General features: G+C 32.8%; 2 protein-coding genes across 4 annotated transcripts; one reads left to right on the top strand and one right to left on the bottom strand.

Moving 5' to 3' along the window:
* Positions 1 to 925: 925 nt before the first annotated feature.
* Positions 926 to 9,018, top strand: Eb1 (microtubule-associated protein RP/EB family member 1). 3 transcript variants are annotated; one of them, XM_073086821.1, is made up of 7 exons: positions 926 to 1,083; positions 1,454 to 1,737; positions 2,659 to 2,884; positions 3,878 to 4,102; positions 4,872 to 4,978; positions 6,760 to 6,915; positions 7,451 to 9,018. In XM_073086821.1, the coding sequence occupies exons 2-7, from the start codon at positions 1,471 to 1,473 to the stop codon at positions 7,517 to 7,519; spliced, it is 1,050 nt and encodes a 349-aa protein (XP_072942922.1). In that variant the 5' UTR covers positions 926 to 1,083; positions 1,454 to 1,470; the 3' UTR covers positions 7,520 to 9,018. The 3 variants fall into 3 exon arrangements, with proteins under 3 accessions (XP_072942922.1, XP_072942920.1, XP_072942921.1); XM_073086819.1 differs by lacking the exon at positions 3,878 to 4,102 and having other exon boundaries at positions 4,872 to 4,990; XM_073086820.1 differs by lacking the exon at positions 3,878 to 4,102.
* A 218-nt stretch (positions 9,019 to 9,236) lies between these two features.
* Positions 9,237 to 14,324, bottom strand: LOC140752476 (uncharacterized). Its single transcript, XM_073086801.1, has 5 exons — positions 14,106 to 14,324; positions 13,625 to 13,928; positions 11,655 to 13,277; positions 11,171 to 11,287; positions 9,237 to 11,083 (listed from the first exon to the last, which is right to left on the bottom strand). The coding sequence occupies exons 1-5, from the start codon at positions 14,166 to 14,168 to the stop codon at positions 10,161 to 10,163; spliced, it is 3,030 nt and encodes a 1,009-aa protein (XP_072942902.1). The 5' UTR covers positions 14,169 to 14,324; the 3' UTR covers positions 9,237 to 10,160.
* Between the last annotated feature and the right edge of the window lie 134 nt (positions 14,325 to 14,458).

Here is a 14,458-nt window from a genome sequence, read left to right on the forward strand (position 1 = left end):
AAAACACGCTCCGCCATATTTATTATATCATTTTATAAACAAAATGATGACACTTAGGTAAAATTAATCATAGATATTAGATTTATAAAGCAAAAAGATCATTTCTGCAACTGTAACGCTCGATGAATTCAATACAACGAATCTAGATTTTTTAAGAGGTAAGGCACGTCAATGAATCTATTTTTGCATTATGTGACGTTATGAAACTGGTAATCTTTAGACTATGGACAACTTTATTTAAATTGATGATTTTTATATGATTTTAAAATACCTCTGAAGTATATAATGACGCAAAAACCTAATAGGTGTATAAGTAGAGAGAGTTTAAATTGTATCTCTCTGAACTCTCTCGAATATCAAACTACAGAAAGAATAGCTTATTCACTAATATATTATATTATACTTTAAATAGTAAATAATGATTTTTAGTTGAGACATATTAATAATTATTCTCTAGATGTTTAACGCCCATTGCAGACATTTTAAGAACATCGATTTTTCTATATCTCGACGTGTATCGCAATATTGCATCACTAGTTAGAACAGAATGATATTTCACATTGAAATGTCAATCTGTATTTTTTTTATTTGCTTCCATTTGTAGTTTTGGATTCACTCATTTTGGCTTAATAAAATAAAACAAAAAAAAATAATGTGTTTGCTCTGATTGTAGAAGACAGTAATATATAGCAAGCCAACATATGGGTTTTCTAACTACTAATCTGGTTTTAAGGTATATAGTCATTTTTTTGATATTCTAGCATTATAAAATAAAATATAAATTTATTTTGAGAGATTAATTTATTATAAATTACTTTTAACCTATATACAATATTTAATTTGCCAAACTGTAAAACTATTTAACGTTAATGTTGTAAATATTTCATAGAGTTATGATGATTAATCAGAATAATGAATTTTATATACTTTGCCTCTAACCTTGATGATGCTTAAAAAATATTTTGTCTATGAAAAATCCCCAGAAGGTGAGCGTTCCGGACAAAAAATCAACTTTTTTTTAATGCACTGCTCATGAAATTAACGCATACTTTGTTTTAAATCATCAGGAATTAGTCGTAAAAGGTATGTATAGAACGATTATTGTGAAATTATTTGTGTTGTTATGGTGGACTATACTGTAAGTTAACGTTAGATTTTGATGAGTCGTCTCCTGTCATACCATACCCACATCCGCCGTTGGATTGGTTATGACTACGTTTACTGTTAATTCCAGTACGCCGTAACTTTATTTATAATGTGTTTAAAAGTTTTAATGGGCTAATCGTAACCTATACATCGCTGGAAGTTAAGTGGCTGTCAAGAAATTGTTTTTTTGGTTCGTGCCACGACCTATTTTTAGATCGGCTTTCTTTTATCCAAGCGGCGTTTCGGCTGGTTATGAGCCGGTATTGTAATTTTGGAACGCGATAGTGAGTTCCTTGTTTGATTCTAGGTGGTAACTAAATCGAGATGGCAGTGAATGTGTATTCGACGAATGTTACGTCGGAGAACCTCTCGCGGCATGATATGCTCGCATGGGTGAACGACTGTCTGCAGTCGAACTTCGCCAAAATTGAGGAACTATGCACCGGAGCGGCTTACTGTCAGTTCATGGACATGCTCTTCCCCGGCAGTGTACCCATGAAACGGATCAAATTCAAGACAAATCTAGAGCATGAATATATTCAGAACTTCAAAATTTTACAAGCGGCATTCAAAAAAATGGCTGTTGACAAGGTACATATCAATTTTGTCCATTATCAAGGCCCTGTCTGTCAATCTTATCTTTTATCAGTCGATTCGCATAAATAACAAACAATAATTCTGAGTAAAAGTATAGGATCATCACAGTAAAAGTATAGGGTTACACAGTAAAAACATGATGATATATTAATTTACTGTGTAAATGTCCTCATTGCAATAATTTCACTCATTTGCTATTTGAATTTCCTGTATACTAATTACCAGTCGAAAAACACCCTTTGCTACATTAAAAATATATCTCCAATATAAAAAATATAGTTATAATACATCGAGTATAATTTAAAACATACTTATAAGTAAATAAAAGTGAATAAAAGTTCAGTATTATGTTTATTACATGTTAATGCAATTTCATGCTAATTATTGAATTGCATTTTTGAAGTTCCATTATATTTTCAGTAAAATAATTAACAAAACAGTAATCAGGTTAACATTAATTTCATAATGTGTGTTAATAGGTAGTGATTTGACCTGACATACATAGATTTACTGCTGTTCTTCTATCAGTTTTGAACAGTAAGCAACATAATCTGTTAAAAAATAATAGGCTGATCTTTTACTGTAATATTCTTTAAATAGATAAACATTTGATTGAAATGGCAGTGTCACCCTATCATCCTATATCGTTTACATAAAAATATTTTCATTAATAGTTTAATGAATTTGAAGAGTTCATGATAAATTTATCATTTCTACAAATACATACATGTACATAATATGTTTGTTAATTATATTTCAAACTTGTATGAACTAAGCAGGAAATTGACTCTTGATATCTAATTTACATGTTTTAGCTTTCCTCATGTAAACAATACTGCAAATATTATGTTCTGACATTTCAAAGAGAATGCATTTGTGTAAGTTTTCAGCGGGTTAACGAAAACAATTTTGTAGGTGATACCGGTGGACAAGCTGATAAAGGGGAGGTTTCAAGACAACTTTGAGTTTTTGCAGTGGTTTAAAAAGTTTTTTGACGCTAACTATGACGGGCGGGAGTATGACGCGTTCGAGGCGCGCGGCGGGCTCACGATCGGGTCGGGCGCGTGCGACAGCGGCGTGCCGCTGTGCGCCGCCGCGCCGCCGCCGCGCCCGCGCCGCGCCGCGCGCCTGCAGCCCAGCAGTACGCATCCCGCTCGCTCGCCGACACCACGCCGCATGCGCCATCACCTAGCACTTGGGGATGTTGATTGGGTTGCCGCTGTTTACTCGACGACTATTTTTTGTTTTTTTAAATGGTGTTTTACGGCCTTTACTCGACGACTATTTTTTTTTTTAAATAGTGTTTTACGGCCTTGGCTCTTTGCCTTTCAGCCTAACTTTATTTTACTTTCATTATTATACTCGACGACTATAGTCAGATTCATAATTAGGTGTCCAAAATGTAAACAACGGTGTTGACCTATCAAGAAAATACGTTTCAAATGGTAGTTTCTTATTTTTGACGATATTAATGTAATAAAATAATAATCTGAATAAATTAAGTTCAATTCGCATTTTCAAATATTTATATTACCTAAATTTCGTTCCATACAGTAATAATAATAAAAACAAGGTCTATGGTAGAAAATTAAAATGTGATAATGGTAACACAGTTGGGATCCAAAATATTTTTTGTGCCATGTTATTATTTTGATATGGTTTACAATACCTGTAAACGTATTTTGACAATGACATTTCTTTGTTTACATTTTGGACACCTAATAATGAATCAGACTATAATCTCGTTGATTTGCCGATGTGCAGATATTCTGCAAGCCTATTTTCACTACCAGAATTTGTCTTGCGCACTATCGGCACATTCCTACCAGATTTATCGATACTCTCGCATGTCACATGCAGCCGCAGCATGTCGAGCTAAATTATGCGCATTGGATATAATTAGAGTATTAATGCGTGCCGGCGATGTCGCTTGCCACATTAGCGTTACCGCAATTGGACTTCCAAACGATCGAACGAGAGTAAACGTTTCCTTTTTAGATGGCGCTCACCGACATCTCCAAGTGCACCACGTTAGATCATAAGCGTAGATCTGTCACGCGGGTAGCCAGCACCCACATTAGAACTGTTCGATTCCCCTTTCGTTCACCTGTCCTTTTGTTTCTTTTGTAGATAGTACCGATTGACAAACTGGTGAAGGGTCGATTCCAAGACAATTTTGAGTTCTTGCAATGGTTCAAGAAATTTTTCGATGCCAACTATGGGGGCACGGAGTATGACGCGGTGGCTGCGCGCGAGGGGCTGCCCATGGGGCACGGCGGCGCGGCGGCGCCCCGGGCGGCCGCGCCCGCCAGGAAGCCCGCGGCGCCCGTCGCCAAGGTCGCGGCCCGACCCCAAACCAGTACTATTGTTTTCTTATTAGTTATACGTATCGACAGACTTTATGGCCGTTCGGAGATTGCCGCGTTTCGCTGCGCAGTACATATTCCAGTGGGTGGAGGGGAGTGCAGGGTGTTCTTTGCCCGCGAGTGGATGTACCAGAATCTTCAGAGCGGTCATAAAGTTTGGAGCGAACTATATTCTTCTGTTCGATCCTTGATTTGCTTTGCAAACTATTCTCAATTATATTTATGTATGAGAGTTACTATAATTGTATTATATGCAGTTTAAAATATCTGTATGCTTAATGGTAATGTTTCTGTTTCAAATTGGCTGGAACCATTGCTCTCTAAAATTTTGTTTATTTTAAATTTTCTTCTAGATTATATTATTATTATATTTCCTTTTCCTGTCCACTGTCCAGTCCTACTTTATACATCAGATCATACTAATTTACATACATTTAGGAAGCACTCGCATGAACGCTAACTTATTAAGAAACATGCACATTAATTGCTTATATGTCACTTTTATGTTATCTCATATTACCATAATAATATATATTTATTTTCACCTTAACCATCTTTATGTAAATATTTAATTATTTGTGCCTATAAAATGACCTTCGAATTAATTTAATTCAAGTACAGTAACAATATAGCACATTTTAAATCCATATAGCCTATTCATGCAAATAACAATATTCTTACATTTATCAAATTGCTTGATAAGAATTTTATATAAATTTTCTAATCGTCTTCGTATTTACATTATTTTTTCTCAATTTTCAGTTGCAAAGACAACTAATAATACAGTGAGGTCTCCGCCAGTGAACTTGTCGAGACTAAATCAGAGTGCCAAGGGAGATGCAAAAGTAGTTGATGAGCTGAATCATCAGGTAACTAGCTCAGTTAGTACAATATTTTTTTCTTAAATATTGGTATATAATTATATATCATATATTGTATTTAAGAACATAGTTATTAATTTACATGTTTTGGAAAACCTTTTATACCCTCAATGTAACTGCTTCAGATGGGTAATGGTTTTCGTGTGAATGTATGTGGATATTTGTAACCATCTGTACACTGAGTGGCCCACCCATTACTGTCCTACTACTGGGTATTGGTCTCCTCTTAGAGTGGGATAGGCTTTGGCCATATTCCACCGTGCTGGCCGCATGCGGATTGGTAGAGTAGACTATACAGAATGGTTGAATATTTTATAAGCCCGAAGACCACTCAAAGAAAATTTACTCAAATTATTAAAATTCCGGAATATAATATGGTTGTGTTGTTTAATTCTTAAAGTATAATTTTATAGTAACTTTTCCTTTATTTAGAAGAAGTTTAGAAATGTTACATGTCTTTATTTGTTAACCATGATGCTAATTTCTCTATACTAAATGGTCATGAGCATACCTCGTTACTCTTATGTACACGAACTGCAAACTTAAATGATAATAAATAAAAAATATTTCTATATCAGATATTACTTGATTAAATGAATAGTTTGTTGTACTGACCTCAAAGTAAATCGTCCATGTGAAATTAAATAATTGTTATTGGGGATGTGGATCTAGTTTGATTTGGTCGTACGAAATGTGGGTCGCGCCCACCTGTTTATTTACCGTTGTTGACTGATACTATCGTTAGTCGTTAGTTCAAAATTAGCAACCGCGCGCGTTTCCTCATATTGACGTGCATATGCACCGTTTTTCCTCTAAATAATCTATTTTTGTGTTGGAATAGCCTGTGTGTCAGCAAAGTTGAGGTATCTATCATAAATAGCAAATATCTATGCATCTATGGCATGGTAAAAATATGATACTAAAAATGCCTACTATGATGTTGTATGATGATATTATAAAAGTATTTATTTTGAGCTATCAGTTAATTATAAAATTGCAGCACATGTTGCATTTATATGATTATTAACGGTTATATTAATTAGGTACACAAGTGTAGCGCGAATTGGTTGAATTGATAAATGTATAATGAACAGTATTTATCACATGTTAACTTAGCAGTAAACATTTAAATGGTTCGTATGTAACACGTCTTTCACAAAAATAGCGGTATTAACATATTACTCAGAAGAAAAATAAACGTTATTGTTAATCACAAGTACAACAAAATATGAGCAACAAAGACTTAAAGATGAAGATGTTATGATTCATAAGTTATGAATCAATAATTAAACGCCTTTCTTTGTTTTACAATCATTGTTTTAACTACTTAACTACTTATAGTTTATGCAAGATCATGGTTTATGGAAGGTATCAAATATATTGCTTGTATTAATATACAATAGTGATAAATAAATCGTGATAGAATACATTTTATTAGAATTCTCTGTTCGAAATTAGGGTTATTACAAATTTAGAATATGTATGTGCATATGATTTTTTTTTAAATAGTTTTTTTGACACAGCATTATTACTTTTAATTCACAAAGTTTTCTCATTTAAAATTTAAGATAAAAATATTAATTTTATTTAGTTATGTGTAAAGGAAAATTATCAAACTGTCCGAGTGTTAAAATTTGAATTTTTAAAACACACCCAAGTATATATGAGTATATCACTTTGATGAAAATCTTCTGCGTTTCATTCCGTTTTTTCCTTGTTGTGAAATATCTATAGAGTTTTTCCGCATACTGATTATATTTTCCATGCAGGTTAACGAATTAAAAGCAACAGTTGACGGCCTGGAAAAGGAACGGGACTTTTACTTTGGCAAGCTGCGGGATATAGAAGTGATCTGCCAAGAGATGGAAGAACAACAGAACGCTCCTATTGTCCAAAAGATTTTGGATATCTTATATGCAACTGAGGTGAGTGGATGTCGAAATTGTATCTTCACTTTAGAGTAATAATAATAAAATTAATATGGGGGGCATATAAAATAATAAGACTTATTCAAAGTCAGTTAAAGATATGAGCACATGGTTGAAAATAACACTTCCAATCTCTTGGAAGAAGACATTTTGATTACTACTTATAGTATTAGTAGTGGTGTAGTGGTTAAATGTCACGCGCTTTCGCTCTTTGGAGGGCTTCCTTGGAATTAAAGCCTATTATAGGTGGATAGTTAAGTTTTAAGGGTTGTTTGAAATCATAATGAGTTGTATGGAGAAATTATGCTTAGTAGCAGAACTTAAATGTTTGCAACTGACCAATTCTTCTTACATCTTTTTATAGTTCGCGCAAAACTGCTAGTCCGCTCTGAAGTTGTGTAGAGCAGGTGTAGATATACAATTTGCTATGGCGACGCGATTCATTTCTATATTCAGAGCGGACTAGCAGTTTACGCGGACTATACCTCCTAGTGTAAGGTTGTGTTTGAAATATTTCTTGTTATATTTACAGGATGGATTCGCGCCTCCCGAGGAAATAGACGGTGACAACCCCCACCCCCCGGAGGAAGACGAGTATTGAACAACACAACGTCAACGCGTATCATAGTGCTCTTTGTATATTATAAACTCGAAATTATCTCGCTTTACACCAACGACAACATCGAGTGCTTAGTATTTCACAGCCAATGAGTCGTAACAGTTTACTGTGTAAGATTAATATTATTATTAGTATGGAAACAGTGGCCCTGAAATGGCTGTACTTTATGACGTAAAGTTCCTAACATTACATGTACCTATAACACAATAATATAATTACAATTACATTGATCAGTGTTATATGGATTTGACAAAAGTTTATATTTATATAATATGTAAGTAACATGGTAACGTTATGATTAAACAGCAGTAAAGATCAGGTGGCTGTGTCATATCTAAGTGCATTCCTTTGTTTCATTTAGGAGAGAGCTATCTTGACAGAATTCCTTTCTAATTCCGCATGTTTTCTAAGTAGATTCGTTTCGTAATATTGATAATTATGTATTTAAATTATGTGAGCTGGTTGGACGGTGATGTGGCTGATTTGATGTGCAATGTGCAGTAGCGGCCCTTGTCGGTTTTTGGGTGGGCTACCATTATTATTTGGCGTCTTTATTCAACACCATAACACGTTAAAATGAATTATGAATAATAATCACGTTGTGTTGAATTTAACGATATTGCTATGCATATTTATGCAATTCTACTGATGAGCACTGTGACTGGGGTGCAGTCCATCATGGTACTCCAATACGTATTAGTGGAAATTAGTATTAAGTGGACGGTAATGCCAAAATACTTCGACATTGAATAATTGGAATATGTTGAGTTTCCTGCCGCTTAGGACGTTAGCTACAATCTCCCAGCCCTCGGGCCGACACTGGTAATGAGATGTGAAAGGGAGTGCTTTATGTAATGTCTTGAAAAATCATTTTTGGGCCACTGGCGCCTTGTAAACGTGCATTTAATAGGTTGTTGTATATGAAAGAGATTTACTGTTACTTGTTTAATTCTGTTATAATGTGGATATTGGCTAAAATTTATAATGTTGGTCCTAAATTTTAACATCATCATAGACCCCGTAAAGAGTGATTGTAAAAATAGATCTGAATACATACTCTATTTAGTGATTATTGTGACTGGCGACTTATGAAGTGTCGTGGTTTGGTAGTTGACTTGTTCCAAATTAGCGTGTAAAATGTTTACTTATATTTAGGGCCGAAATAACATGACCACCCTTTAGGATAATAAATACAAGACTCATTTTTGCGCACTAATTTCACTAACCATAGAAATTATTTTAATATTGTGAAGACCTTTGTTAAGTTGATAAGAGAAATGGTTTTTAGCGTAATACGTTGCAGAGTTACTAACGACTTGTTGGCGAGAAGAGACGTTATTCGCTGAATAAACTAAATAGATATAAAAATAATTAATTTATTTACTTATAGCATTCGTAATTGCCTTAACTGCAGATAATAAAGCCTCTGAATTTCAGATTGTAAGTCTTATCAAATAAAATAACTTCATTAATTACAGAAATTGAGTTTTATTTCCTGTATCATATCCATAGATAATTGTGGCAGAATGGTGTGTTTATAATTTACCTAAGCCCGTTTTCAATCTACCCAAATTTTGCATGCAAAAGATCGAAATTTGTCTTTTCTAGTTCTAAGTTTATGCACATGGTCAGTGCATAAACCTTTTTTGCACATATTAAATAAATTAAAATTAGATGGTGGTTATAAATAAAACAACAATTAAAAAAACAGTTTATTAATTATATTATATGAAATATGACGGCCGACACGCTTTTCAAAATAGACAAGACTCCAAAAATAATTTCGAGGTTCACTACTAATTACTAATTGAAAATTCATTCGATTTTAATGACATTAAGAAATCGAAATATCTATTTACAATCCTACATAAAACAAATTACAATTTACATAAAACAAATCCATGTATGTACAATACCATTAATAACATTATATTATAATAATAACATTAGAATGCAGGCGTAGTTGGTGTTTTGACAAATTCCTGAAAAACACTAAATATATTTTGTACGACTATTTTAAGTATTCCAAAATTATAGCTAACTTAATTAATAGTTAAAATGTAAATTTTAAATTACTTTGAATTAGTTAAAATATACACTACGTTTCTTACTACGCTACTTTGCTTTGGTCTATAAGGGAAGAGCGCACATGTAAAAATCAGTCCATCCAGACACCCAGTCATGTAAAAATAATAATTCTGGTATACAAATATATAGTTAAAGCATATGGAGACGATGCGTATACTAATAACAATAGGTTATTTTTTGCTTTCGATATAAGACACTAAGCAAGAACGCAGCAGCCGACATTTCTGTTGCCTCCAAAAGGCGAGTTTTCTATGTCTATCAATATAAGTCATTATATATTACGTAAAAAACACATTTTGTCAATACAATAACATAACATCTATCTAGGTTGCTAATATATGCTATAAATTATGTTCGAACATTACACATATTACAATATAATCATAATTATACTCTATAAATAAAGTTGTATAAAAAGATCAAGACAGAGAAGGTATTACATACAATAAGTGTATTTCCTGATTTAATTAATTTTACTTAATAAACATAACACAGTTATAAATATTCTACATGATAATAATTTGTAACTTGTACATCATTTATATTCATTTATCTTTCTCTGTCGCCACCTTAAACTCCTGTTTGAAATATTACTGATGTTCATACTAGACTTGTCGCATCCACTAGAATTAAAAGAAAGCTTTTCTCTAGAAGATCTAGTTGATCTTGTGTTTAAAGTATTTAATGAAATATGTTTAGATGCTGATTCTTTAGCAGATTTGGTAGTTGCTTTTTTACTCTGTGCTTTAGTATTATTTGTGCTGGTTTTTGGTTTGGGAGATTGTAAAAAGCTTTTCTCTTTAGACTTTCTTTTAGGTTGAACTCTTACATTAACAACTGGTTTTTGTGGCTTCTCATCATTATTTGAGGCGTTGTTAGCTACTTTCTTTGAAGGATCTTTTTTAGCTTGTTTGGATGGTGGAGTGCATGTATTTTTATTACCCTTGGGTTTTTGAGTAGTCTTTCCCGTCACCTTACTCTTACTTATGGAACTATTTGCTATTTGTTTGTCATTTTCTACAGTACCCTGCTTTTTATTCAATTTTACACCTGTATTTAACTTTTTAGTGGTATCTTTGGGTTTAACAGTATTAACACAATCTGTACAAACTTTTGACTTTGGTGTTCTTCCAGATTCTTGTTGTTTTTTAGTTACAGGAACATTTTCTTTTGCAATATCTTTCTTCTTATTACCTGTTTGAGATTTTGTATTAGTCTCTTTACTTTTCCCTACTTTTGCAACATCTACTTTTCCTACAACTACTGATTTTGAATTGTCGACTTCAGTTACTTTTTTGTCCCTATCAATAACATTTGTTTGAGATTTTGCATTAACACTTAATTTAGAATCCTTATGAAAATTTCTTAAAGTTAAAATACCTTTTGAAACTGATGGTTTTTTATTACTAATATTAAGTTTATCCTCTTGATTGCTTTCCCTTTTTTGAGTTGTTGATACTGAAAAGAAAATAATATAGTTAATAACTAAAAATCCTTAAAGTTAAAAACAAGTTGTATAAAACCATGACGTTAAGTTATAAATACCTTGATTTTTTCGAATGTTAGTCTTCCATGTAGTTGCAACATGATTTTCCACATCGCTTTCAAAGTCAGTATCCCAAAATGATTTCACACAGTCTGTTACACGTTTCTTGTTTGTTTCTGTAATAATAAAGCAAGATGACTTAATGACACTATTAATATAATATTATTTATATCTCATTACCCATTTTATAACAATATCGACCCTTCTTACGTATAATATCTTGACAACTTTACAGGAGAGCATTTAAAAGTTTCAAATATGCTAAAATGCGAATAAAATCTGCGTTTCTGCAGGTATCTCTAATGAAATTTGGTATATATATTCTATACGCTTAATAACATTACTTGTGTCAATAAAACACATTAAAATAAGGCAATTTATGTAACGAAAACGAAAAGGTACTTTTGTGGGTTACGATATTATACATAGGAGGGGTCGATATGATGCTTTTACTAAGAATATTATTACAAAATATCTTATTACCTCCAGCAGCCAATTTGTAATGTGGCAATTCATAGTTATTATTTTCTTTAAGCAATTTATTTACAGTAGACTGTTTTAATTTATCTACAACAATTTTACATTGTTGCACTTCTTTTAATTTATTTACAGAGTTCTTTGTCTTTTTTGATTGTTCCTGATGAGGTGGGTTAAATATTTCCTCATCCGTGTAAGTATCACTTACATCTTGAAAATTCCCATTAGAAATAACTGCAGTGACGTCCCATTTTTCACTACTGTCTCTATTCGACTGACTATTACACAATTCTGTCTTATTCGCTACAGTTGTCAAATTTATTTGGTCTGGTGGCACTATTTTATGTATTAAGTCTAAAACATTATTGTCTTCGCCCATAACATCTCTACTTAGACATGATTGTGAAGTCACAAGTTTTCTAGCCTTATTTTTTTCTCGCATATTATTTTGAGGGCTATTCGCTGCTATACTATCACAACTGAGATTTTTATTTTCGGCCACATCTAGTTTCTGAGTAAATAATTTCCGTTTTATAAAACTGGGTCTCATTGATACATCACTTGTAGAATGTTGAATTTCTGGGTGTGTATCGTTTTCAGCAGTTTCCATTTCGTTAGTTTCGGTGGGTTTAGACACATTGTGTTGTATTACTTCAGTATTAAAATCATCTGCCTCAGCTATTGGAGGGACGTTTGATTTCGCAAGTAACTTTTCAGGGCCAAAATCTTTTCTAAGGGAACATTTTTTGATTGGCATTTTTGGTTTGGCAAAAACGAAGTCATTAGATTTACTGTTAGAATTTGTATTGCATGTAGGTTCCTGAGGTTTTGAACGTAACCTGTTTGGTGAATTCAATTTGCTCTTTTTCTTATCAGAATAACATGCACCTTCAGTATCTAGTAATCTTTTCCTTTGACCATTTAAATCTTGTTGAGTTTCTTTTCTAGGAAATATTTCGTTAATTTCATCTGAATCACAATCACTTTCTGGTCCTGCCACTTTTGAAGCATATTCCTTTCTTGCATTTGCCATTTTTGCTTTATTGTTCGTTTGAGCTTGCCCAATTGCAGATTTGTTAAATCTCTGTGATGGCAAAACAAAGCCCTTCGTAAACCTCTCTTTTTGGGTCATTACTGACGTATTTTGTACAGTTGATTGGTTTTGGTCTTTAATTATAGATGTATCGTGATTTTTTTCCCTTGTACCCAAATTTGTCATTATACAGCTTCTGGAAAACATATTTCTCATAGTGTTTTGTTTAATGCTGTCTGTACAATCTCTAAACAATTCATTTTCATTTTGTTTTTCAAGATTTGTGTTATAATGAGTTACATTTCTCATGTTTCTCAACCCTGGAATCACTTCCTTTGTGAGTGTTGACTTAATTGACCTACAGTCATCGTTACTCATTGATGAATCCGTTTCCCTTTCACTGGACTCATCTCCAGATTTACGACGAGTTCCCTTCAGAAACAACCTCATGTTACGTCTCTTTTCAATTCTTTTTCGTTGTCGTGATTTTATTAATTTGCTATAAGCTTCTTTTAGTATCATCATTTCGTGTCTACTGAACTTTCTGTTCTTGAAAGCAAATGCTATATCTGCAACACTGACACTTGCTGTGGAGTCTGCAAGTAAACAGTTTATTATAAAATATATTTTATTAAGTTCATACTTAGTAATTCTCGAAAAAATTCTGGCATTATCATATTGGAAATTCTAATGATGAATATTTAGACTTTCTTGCTATTGAATTTGAGTTCCATGTGTATTCTAATATTGGCACTATGTTTTGGGTGGTTTTTCACACACAAAGAGAAAGAAACAAAAAGTTATAACAAGACTTATAAAAAATATACAAAATGTAATATCAATAGCTGCCTGGCAAGTATGACACATTACTCCAAGGGGTAAATCTTTTCATAGAAATATAAACATGACAGGATAAGTACATAATAATATATAAAATGCTTACCAATACTGCGATCAGACATAACTGATCCACCTCTTCCATTTAACATGGATCTTTGATAACCAATACCATTTCTGTATGTGGAATGATTAAAATTAGGTCCAAAATCAGGTACACTTCTCAAAGACATTGGAGACGTCTCTCTTCTATAGTACATACTTCGCTGGTCGAAGTTCGATCCGGCGTACCTTTGGCGCCCAAAGTTTACTGGCATTTGAGAATGTGAAACATGTGAAAAGACATTATTACGAAAACTTGATCCAGTTATATTGGCACTGTTTACATTTGGACCTCTTGCGCAGATCGTCTGAAAGAACGTAAACTTAGTTAAACTATAGTTATAATTTTATGAGATAAATTGTACTATTCTGATCGGTTTCTAGTTGAGAACTTCATAAGTAACAAAAAATAAATATTGTTTTATATTACAATAACACAAACTAAATCACATTAACACATAAAACACTATTCCGAAGTTTATTACCATATTTTCATTTTGGTATGTAAAAACATTGTTTGGTAACGAATCATCATCACTGTCAGACATGGTTAAATATAGAACAAGCAAGGTTTCTCTTAAGAAAGTAAATATTATGGTAAAATCTTGCTTATTCACTGTAAATATTAAAAAATAAGAATCTCTAGCTTCTGTTAACGAGTAGCGAGCGTCGTTTGGTTTTTTACGTTTTAAATTGACGTTTGCTACAACGGACATGACCATAGAGAAAAGATGCTTTTTTTATGGTGTTTTACGGCTTTGGCTTTTTGCCTTTCAGCCTAATAGAGAAAAGATGTGGGCATGTCACAGACTTCTTAATATAATATGTTTACCTAATC

Source organism: Epargyreus clarus, unplaced genomic scaffold (genome assembly GCF_041222505.1).
Source record: "Epargyreus clarus isolate Ecla_fem2 unplaced genomic scaffold, WU_Ecla_fem_2.2 ptg000024l, whole genome shotgun sequence".
Taxonomy (NCBI): Eukaryota; Metazoa; Arthropoda; class Insecta; order Lepidoptera; family Hesperiidae; genus Epargyreus; species Epargyreus clarus.